Source organism: Balaenoptera physalus (genome assembly GCF_965194825.1).
Source record: "Balaenoptera physalus genome assembly, chromosome: 15".
Lineage (NCBI taxonomy): Eukaryota > Metazoa > Chordata > Mammalia > Artiodactyla > Balaenopteridae > Balaenoptera > Balaenoptera physalus.
The window spans coordinates 91,166,320-91,176,195 of NC_138894.1; the positions used below are offsets into that span (position 1 = coordinate 91,166,320).

The following is a 9,876-nucleotide window of genomic DNA, read 5'->3' on the forward strand; positions in this document are numbered from 1 at the left end:
TACATAAGGACAAAAAGTATTGCCTGTTTGCCCCATGAATTCACCGGTGCTCCTTATTGGCTGACTTTTCTCCTGGTTATGATTCACGTTTCCCTGCCTTATCACATGTCTAATCATTTTTGGTTGGATGCTGGACTTTGTGAACTACATTGCTGAGAGTTTGAATTGTGTTGTCTTCCTTTAAAGATTACCGAGCTTTGTTTTAGCAGCTAGTTACACTTTTTTGCAGGTCAGTTTTATCCTGTCAAGACTTGTTTTTAGGCTTTGTTTGGACAGGTCTAGAGCAGCCCTTACTCCAGGGCTAGTGTCTTTCTACACTGAAAGTGCTGTCTTTTCACCAGGAGCCAGAGGAGGGTGAGAAAATGACAGTCAAAGGGCACAGGGAATGTTTTTGGGTGACAGAAATGTTTTATATCTTGATTGTAGTGTGATTACATGCCTGTATGCATTTGTCAAAACTCAGAACTGTACACCTAAAAGTGGTGAATTTTACTATATGTAAATGATACCTCACTAACCTAACTTTTAAAAGACGGTAGCTTTTCTGAGGTCACAACTGGATACCTAGTGTGTTTGGCAAGGTCTTATCGCTCTGATGTCCCCATTACAGGGTGTCTTCTGGAGTCTCCCTCAACTTACCGCTCCCAGGAGGCTCTTTTGACAGTTGCCCGGCACCTGTGCAGCTTAGTATTTGCTCAAAAAACTCAAGGGGACTCCCATGCAACTTTCTGGGGCTCCTCCTATGCATAATTCTTGGCTCAATTCTCTTCTCTGTTCTTCTGAGACCCCACAAATTCTAGCCACCTCAGCTGCCCTGAACTCCAGCCTCTGTTTTCTCTGCCTGGTGAGACCACCACTCTCTGGGCCTCACTTCCTGTGTGTGGTATAGAAAGTGCCTGGGCTGGCTCCAGGCAGAGTGCCAGAGTGAATGTGGAGCTGCCCTCATGTGTGTCCTCCTCTGGGGACCACTGCCCTGCAGTGTCATCCAGTGCCTGAAAACAGTTGCTTCATATAGTCTGCCCGGTTTTCTAGTTGTTTATGATGGGAAGGTAAGTCTGATACCTGTTACCCTCTTATGGCTGGAGCCGGAAAAGAGTAGTACTCTTTTTTTTTTTTTAAGTTACTCATTTATTTATTTATTTATTTATTTATTTATTGGCTGCGTTGGGTCTTCGCTGCTGCACGCGGGCTTTCTCTAGTTGCGGCGAGCGGGGGCTGCTCTTCGTTGTGGTGCGCGGGCTTCTCTTGTTGCGGAGCACGGGCTCTAGGTGCGTGGGCTTCAGTAGTCGTGGCACACGGGCTCAGTAGTTGTGGCACGCGGGCTCAGTAGTTGTGGCTCGTGGGCTCTAGAGCGCAGGCTCAGCAGTTGTGGCGCACGGGCTCAGTTGCTCCGCGGCACGTGGGATCTTCCCAGACCAGGGCTCGAACCCGTGTCCCCTGCCTTGGCAGGCGGATTCTTAACCACTGCGCCACCAGGGAAGTCCGAGTAGTACTCTTTACATTTAGAATTTGGGTTTCTGTTTTATTCCTCACCAGTGCACGTGCGTACGCTCCCCGCTCTGTGCTCCATGAACGATCCAGAATGTCCCATGCTCGTCCCCTCTGCCCAGAACGCTGGCCCTCCCCCCACCACACACGTGCTCTTACTCATCCTTCAGATTCTGTCGCGCTTCCCCGGGCCGGGGCCCATCAGTGTGCTCCTGTGTCTCCCTGTGCGTCCCCGGTAACAACTTGTTTGCCTCCCCCATAGCCTGAGAGGCCTGAAGGCAGGTTCTACCACCTTGGTCCCTGCTACATTCTTATGTGCTGGGCCTGTTCAGCATCTGTTGAGCAAAGGCGTGAGGCAGCCCAACACGTGCACACACCTCCCAACATGAGTGCAAACACACACGCAGGCGCACACGCACGTGATTCGTGCAGTCTTCAGGCCCTGCCCTGCTGCTTGTGGATGCCCAGGCCCTTGGCCGTGCTTCCCGCCCTGTGTGAGGTGCAGCTCCGTGGGGAACGGCCCAGGCTCCTGGGTCCCTGTGCCCTCAGATCCCTTTGCCATCCCTCCCCGGGGTCCCAGCAACCGCTGGGGAAGCTAGCGAGCCCTCTCAGTGTGGCCGCTGCGTACACAGCCCTTTCTCCCTGAGCAGAGCCCGGGGCACGGTGGGAAGTGCAGAGAAAGGCTGTGCATTTGCTGTTTTGCTTCTTCCAGGAAGTCAGAGCCACCTTCCCAGAAGGCCACCTGGCCCTGAGCCTGCTGCCCAGGGCCCTGCTCTGGGGGAGGGGATGTCGTGTGGGAGGGCTGCTGCCTGGACAGGCCGGAGGGACTGTCCCACCGCCTCCCCTCCGACGGGAAGGTTTGTTCAGCTACAGCTGTGTTCCACCAGCCACCAGTCGTGGAGCCCCTCTCACGGGTGTCCCCCACCATCTTGTCTGTGTCTGGATTTCGTCACAGCCTTCACAACCCTGCCTCTGGCCTTACTGTGTCCTGTCTCTGGTCCAGCTGGACCCAGAATCCTGTCTCTGTAGCCCAGAGCGGGTTTGCAGCTCCCCTGCTCAAAGCCCCTCAGTGGCTCCGCCTCCCTCTGGGCCAGTTCCAAACACACACGGCAGCTGAGTGAGAAATTCAAGTCCCAGGCCTGGGTCTGTGCCCTCGGGGTGTCCCGGGAAGCCACTGGGCAAGTGCCCACATCAGCGGGAGGGGGCCAGGGCCGAGGGGTGGACATGCGCCCACCCCTTCCCGTGGAAGGACACCGTTTAAGGGGGAGGCAGGCGGCTCCATCACACTGTCCCTCCAGATCTGCAGCCTGAGCCCCCGCTTGAGGCCCTCACAGCAAAGCTCGGCCACTCTGAAGCAGGCCTGGCTCTCCGCCCACGTTCTCCATGCTCTCCTCCCAGGGAGCTCCTGCCCAGCCTGCACGGTCCAGCATCACCATCACCTCCTCTGTGAAGGCTTCCCAGATCACAGCCTCCAGGCCTCCCCACACAGCTCCTACCTCTCTAGACTCTGGTTAACTCCCCACCTTTCTGAGAGTCCTGGGACGGGGTCATGGGGGATGTGGGCATGTAAGGCCACCCCGCATCCCATCCTTCCAGAAACCCTGCCTCCGGGAAACCCTGGGTAGGAAGTCACGGAGGGGGACGGCTTGTCTTCCTCTGCGGAGGCCCACCTCCCTGCTCTTGCACAGTGGCCGGGGCCTGGCAGTGACCTTGGTTTAGCCTTCACCCTGAGCGAGGCCCAGAGGGGAACTGGGGGCCCGTGCAGGGCCCTGCAGCCACCAGTGACGGGGTGGGTGGAGGACGTGTCCTGGGACGCTGTGGGTGTGGCCTTAGCTGTGGTTCCTTCCTGTTTCCCATGCTGGTTTCCCAGCTTTCTGACTAAGTTAGAGTATTTTCTGTTGCTTGCAACCAGGACACCTGCCGAGATGAACGGAGAAGCCAGAAAAGCCAGAATCCCCACACCCAGCACTGTGCCCAGGGTGAGGTTAGAGCCCAGGAAAGTTAGCCTCCTCCTCCCTCAGCCTCCAGACTGGCACCCCACCTGCTGGCAGATTTCCCTGGGGCAGGAACAGAACGGCTGAAAGTGTCCCCGGAAACAGGCTGACTTTGCATAATTCCCTCAGGGATTCCTGAGCGGCCCCAGGCGGCCCGGCCCATGGCACCTCTTCCCAGAATCAGAGGCCAGGCCACTGGCAAACCCACCAGGCCACCACCCTCCACAGGCACAGGCACACGCACGCACGCACATCTGTCACGGCCGCGCCTCATCCGCGTAAGGCATTAGGTGCCACTTGAGACCCTGCCCTCCCAGCACTCTCACTGCAGGGATGCTCGGGCACCCCCGGTTTCAGGGCTGCCTTCAGTGGGGTTCTCTGACTACGCTGGACCCACATGTCTCTCCCAGTCTTCTCATCCCTCCAACCCCTTCTGTCCCTTGGGGTCACACACCTCTCCTGTCCCCCCCATGAGGCCTTCGTTGATTTGGTCACAGTTCTGTCCTCCCCGCTACAGGCGCCTCTCCCAGGCTCCCCCACAGCTCCCTGGCCAGAACCTGAGAGCATCCTTAGCGAGATGCTCCCTACAGACGCCCTCTCCAGCGCGCTGGCTGTGTCTACACCGGCAAGGTGAAACGAGTACCCCCAGGATGGAGAAGCCCCTGAGCAGATGACATCAGACAGCTTGAGGAAGACACCAGGCCAGAGAATTCTCTGCGGTGCCTCTGAGACGGAAGACACCCGCTCTGGGCCTCCGTTTGGGCGCCACTCCCCAGCCCTGCTCCACGGACCGCCTCCCCACCCCTCTCAGGCGGGGCGGACGCCCTCTTCACTCCGCACCCACGCTAGGCCGCTGTGTCCCCCAGCCAGGTGCCAATGCCTACCTTGCTCTGCCTCACCGAAGCTTCGGACCAAATTGTTAGGAAAGGGAGCGAAGAGGAGAGGAGGGGAGGGGAAGAGCAGTTGTTTCCTGATAGAAGGCGGGGTGGGGGGGGGGAGTGGCAGGTGCTTGGTGCCGGGACAGGGCGTCCTAAGCATCCCTGGCTCACGGACCCGAGCGAGCTCAGCACCCTCTCCATTTCACACAAGTCCGCGAAGTTGGTTTTATCACGGCTCCTGTTTTCAAACTGCAGAAAGTGAAGCTCAGGAAAGGCTCAGTGACCATCCCGTCACCCAGCAGAGAGCTGCAGCACCCAGGCGTTGGCTCCGTGGGTGACTGTGTGTGTCTGGGACACCTCTGTAAGCACCACTGGATTCCGTTTCTCACCTGTCCCCGGCCCCCAGCTCTGGGTCCTCCTCCCCTGGCACCACGTCCCTTCAAGCTCTAGATAAGAAGGGCTCGCTCAGGGACTGCAGTCACCTCCCTGCAGCCTGTGAGCCCCCAGGGGCTGTCCCTGCAGGGACAGGAAGGCAGGGGGCAGCGCGCCCAGGAGCTGGGCAGCTGCAGGCAGACCAGAGCTTGCCTGGAGCCACAGGAAGGGCGCAGGCCCAGGGGATGCCACTTCCCAGTTCGCTAGCTAAGTCCCCACGACTCTCCCAGGAGCAGGTCCCCGACTTGGGGTGCCCCTGCCTGGCAATCACCAAGCAGCGGGGGAGACGCACTTTCCCAGAGCAGAGGACGAGGGTGAGGAGGGGAAGCGTCCGACGTCCTCAGGCTTCCACATGGACGGGGTTCCCTCCCATGACCCTGCTGCCCTCTCCAGACGCCGGGGAGTAGCCAAGGTGACCTCCCCACGTTCCCGCCCAACCAGGGAGCTGCACGGTGCGGGGCGCAGGGTCGAGGCTGGACCGGCGCCCTCCGGGAAGCGGCTTCTGCCCCTCGTGCAGGCGTGACGGGGTTGGGACCGAATCCCTCCTGCCTCCCCCAGCCCCGTTCTGTGCTCCAGGGTCCAGGCAGGGTGTGGAGCTGGGGTCACCAGCCCCAGTTTGTCTGGCCCTGCTTACCTCTCGGTGCCTCTGTTTCCCCACCTGCGCCTCCAGCTGTGGTTCGGGCAGACCTGCACTCACACCCGGGCCCTGCTGCCCCGTGGTGGCTCTGTGACAAAGCCCCTTGTCCCCGTGTTGTCACGGGCCTGACGGGAAGAGAAGAGCCGTCTCCCTGTGTCCTGAGGACTGTGTCTGGCGTGTGAGGGCTGAGGGAGCCCGGTGGGGCTGTGACCCCGGGCGGGGGAGCCGAGAGCCGGCCTGGGGGAGCGTTCAGGGAACTAACAGCGGATGACAGAGGCTCGAGCCACAGCGAGGCTCCCAGGCGGAGGACCACCCACAGTGTGGGCAGCGTGAGAAAGTGGGTCACTGAGCGCCGCCCCCGGGGCTGATGCCCACAGGAGCAGGACAGCCGGGGCCGGGAAGGAGCCTGATGGTGGCGGGGCCGGCCCTGGGCCGAGCCGGGGCGCTGGGGGTGGCCCCAGCCTTGCAGCCTGAGCCCCGGCCTCTGTGGGGCCAGAGGTCCTCCCCTGCTCCCTCGGGCGGCCTTCAGGCCCGAGCGATGCGAGGGGAGGAGGGGATGGCCTGGGAGGCCCTGTGCCAGCCGCACGTGACTCCTGTCAACTGCAGGGGCCTGGAATTATCCGGAGGCCAGAGCGGGAAGTGGGGGAAAGGTCGGAGCGTCGCTGCAGCGGCGGCCGTGCGCCAGGGCCCGCGGGAGGAGGGTGGCAGGTGGCCAGCTGGGCCAGAGACACCCACGGGCCGGCGCCTGCCTGTCTGCCGGCCGCCCGGGAAGGCTGCGCAGAGCTCGTGGAGGCCGGGCCTGCCTCTGCCCTCCTGGTCGGGCGCGCTCCGTGGGTGGAGGCCCCGCTGCGGCCGCCTCCCCGCCCTGCCCCTGACCGGGGCTTCTGCAGCCTCGGGCCTGGCTTCCCAAAGGGAGGGCTTCCTGGGAACGGAGGGCCAGGTGCGGGGGGCGGCCTAGGGGGTCTGGTGCGTGTGAGGCCCCTCAGAGCTAACTGTCTGTCCCTCCGCACCGGCGGCAGAGGCTCTCGGAGGAGACACAAGGACAGAGCGGAGAGAGGTGGACGGGGCTCAGCCTCGGCGTTTCCTCCCTCGGCGAGGCCTGCCCACGCCAGGCCATAGCTGGGCAACGGGCGGCGTGGGGCACCCGTCCAGGCATCCCGCCCTTTCCGATCCACCGACCTCACCCGAGATGCCCCCGAACCTCCTGACCGTGCGAGCACCGAGCAGCCCACCGAGGGGCGCCGCCAGCCACCTTCTCGGGCCTCCGGGGCTGAACATTCAGGTTGTTTCCAGATTCTTGCTGAGCTTGTTTCAGGCAGCGGATGTTGAAGCCCGGCTCCTGCTGAGTGCTTCCCAGGGCCCGTCCAAGAGCCCACCTGCTCCCGGCAGAGGCAGTTGTACGAGCAGGACTCCAGGATCGAGGGGTGGGGCTGCTGGGGTGCAGCGCCTGGGCGGAGAGCAGCAGTGGGGCTGCTGGGGGAGCCCCGGGCGGACCCGGCCCTGGCCTGGGGTGCTCCGGCTCAGCTGAAGGGCGTGTAGACATCCACCAGGTAAAGGGGAAGGGGCCAGTCGCGGGAAGGCATGCGGGCCAGGGGAGCAGCAGGGGCAGAGGCCCAGGGGCTGGAGCGGGAGGGGAGAGGGGGGCCCACGTCCACGGGGACCTGGCCGGTGGCCTGTGACTTAGGGAGACGCACCTTGGCGTCAGCTCTGGACGCAGGTGGGTTGGAGCTGTGGGGACATGGGGAGAAGGGAGAAAATTGCTTTCAGGTAGTAGATAAACCCACATAGTCATTACATTAAAAAAAAACTTAATGAGGTATAATTCATATATAACAAACTGCACCCAGTTTGATAAGTTTTGACTATGTATACACCCATGAAACCATGGCCACAATGAAGAGGACAAACGTCTCCATCACTCCCAAAGCCCCCCTGTGCCCTTTGTACCTCACCCACCCCTCCCTGCCCCCATCCAATCTCAAGCATCACTGACTTTTCTGGCTCTGTGGATTAGTTGGCATTTTCTAGTTTTCTGTGAATGGAGTCATATAGTATGGTTTGGTTTTTTTGGGGGTCATCTTCTTTAACTTGGCATAATTATTTTGAGATTTACCCATGCTTCTGGGTGTGTCTATAGCTTTTTCTTTTTACTGCAGAGTAGTATCCTGTTGTATTCTTCAGCTGTAAGGGAGTCTTGAAAATCCAAAACCCACAGCCGCGATGACAGCCAGCGGCCACCGCAGGGGGCAGAGAGGAGCTGGAGCTCCTTCAGAGCCCCTTTCCCAGAGAACGGTTATTATGTGGCCTACCTGGAGGTTCCCTGGAAGACCCTGCTTGCAAAGCTGTCTGTATCTGACCCAACTCAGAGCCCAGCCAGTGCAAAAACTTTTTCCCCGTGGGTACTTGTCGAGAATATCTGGATGGAATTGTCCAATTTCACAGCTGCCTGAGAGGCCGGATAACAGTGGGGCAGACAAAGGCCAACCAAAAGGCTTACGGGGAAAAACTGGGCCATGACAAGGCATAGGTGCTTTGAAAGGCTCCCGGGAGCCTGGAAGGCCAGGCACAGTCTAGGGCTGTGTGCACACCCAGAAGAGGCCTGAGGGGGCCCTGAGCCCTCGCCTCTGGCTGAGCTGGAGGGCTAAGGCGGAGCTGTGAGCAGTGGGGCTGAGCGGGGACGCTGCACCCGAGCATCTACCCTGAGCCCCTCCGCGAAGACTAGGCGACGCATTGGTTCCAGGCGTTTCAGGAAATCTCTGACCGTCGGTCAACCGCTAAACTAAGTGAGCGGAGATTTCAGTGTCCACGCTCAACGTGCAATGCAGACTCTACAGAATTAGTTCAGAAACGTCACCGAACTAACAAACAACAACAAACCCTGGGAAAGGAGGAGAATCTATTTTCCAGAGTAGCCGTGTTGCCTTATCTAAAATGTTGTTTCAACAAAACAAATTACAAGACATGAGAAGAAATAAGAAAGTATGACTCATAAAGAGGCAAAAAACCCAATCAGTAGAAACCGTCCCTGAGGAATCCCAGATATTGGACTTACTAGACAGACGTGTTCAATCAGTTATTTTAAATGTGTTCACAGACCTACAGGAAACCATGTCTAAAGAACGAAAAGCGAGAGGATGACGCCTCACTGGACAGCAGCCCTCGTGCTGTGGGCTCGCTCAGGGTCGCCCGCACTGCCCCCCAGCCTGCGCCCTCTGAGGGCTGCCCGGAGATGGCTGCCCTTGGAAATCTGGGCTGGGGGGCACTAGACACCCCTCAAGGCCCCCGCCCAACCCAGAGGGAGTGGGAAGGGAAGTAGCAGGCCGGCCGGCCTCCGGGGAAGCAGCTGGTCCAGCCTGAGGGGGCATCCCACCTGCTTCTACTGAGCTGGGCACACCAGGCTTGGAGGACAGACCCCAAGTGAATAAAAATGGGAAACGGGAGTCAGCTACTGGGAGCAGGGTGGAAACTGAAAGGGACACAGCTGTCTTCAGACACGGCACCATGCGGCTCTCGGGAGGGCTGAGGGATGGCCAGCTCTGTCTGCTGCTGTGTGATGCGGGACAGGCCGCCGAGCCTCTCTGAGCCCGTTTGTTTCTCTGTGAAGTGGATCATGAACCCCTCTCCTCCCACCTCACAGCGTCGCCTTGAGAATCAAAGGCAGACCGACTGTAAGGGCGGATTCCTCCTCTCTCTCGGCTTCTCCCCCAGGACCCTCCTGGAGAGGAGCGACTGTCGCTGGGGCACCTTCTCTCTCTGGAGCCGCACCCCTCAGCCTGCGTGGCCTGCAGGATGTTTGCCTGCTCTTATCGCAACCCGCGGGCAAACAGAGGTGGGGAGCTCCGTGTGGGCACCTGGTAACTGGGCCATCTGTGCCGGCTGCCAGGCTCACCTCGGGCTCCATCTGCGGCCATGGGGCCAGGAGGCCACGGCCCCCACGTGGTCCAGCAGGACGTGGACATGGGAGGGTGAGGCCGGGGGACAATCTGGCTTGCTGCAAGTCCGGGAACCGCAGCAGAGAGAGCTGACCGGCCTCGGGCCCCAGGAGGCCGAGAGGGCTGTGTCCAGCTGGACCACCCTCCCTGCACGGCTGAGCCCAAGATCTGGGCACACAGGCCACCTTGGGATAGGGTCACCCCAACACTGCCCAGGGATGGGGAGCCAGGACAGGTGGTCTGCGCACCCCCAAAGGATCACTCTTTGGCCTTGGCTTTGGGTACACAGCCAGGAGTGGAGGGCGGGCTGGGTTCTGGTCGGCTGCGCATTCTCGGGCACCTCAGGCCTGAAGGAGAGCAGGTCTGTGCATTTGTGCGGGAAAAACATTTTTTTATTAGGACTTTATTTTTTTAGAACAGTTTTAGGTTTACAGCAAAATCGAAAGTACAGAGATATTCCATGTATTACCCCCCTGCCTTCACACATGCACAGCCTCCCTCCCCCATTATCAACA

At 60.0% G+C, this 9,876-nt stretch overlaps 1 protein-coding gene across 1 annotated transcript; it reads right to left on the bottom strand.

Moving 5' to 3' along the window:
- Window positions 1–512: 512 nt before the first annotated feature.
- On the bottom strand, window positions 513–9,330 carry LOC309643927 (uncharacterized protein; the record flags this gene model as incomplete). The annotated part of the gene is made up of 4 exons (XM_082427087.1): window positions 513–4,806; window positions 5,427–6,934; window positions 7,079–7,157; window positions 9,281–9,330. 3 exons carry the CDS (start codon window positions 9,328–9,330, stop codon window positions 6,026–6,028), a joined length of 1,038 nt encoding a protein of 345 aa, XP_082283213.1. The 3' UTR covers window positions 513–4,806; window positions 5,427–6,025.
- Between the last annotated feature and the right edge of the window lie 546 nt (window positions 9,331–9,876).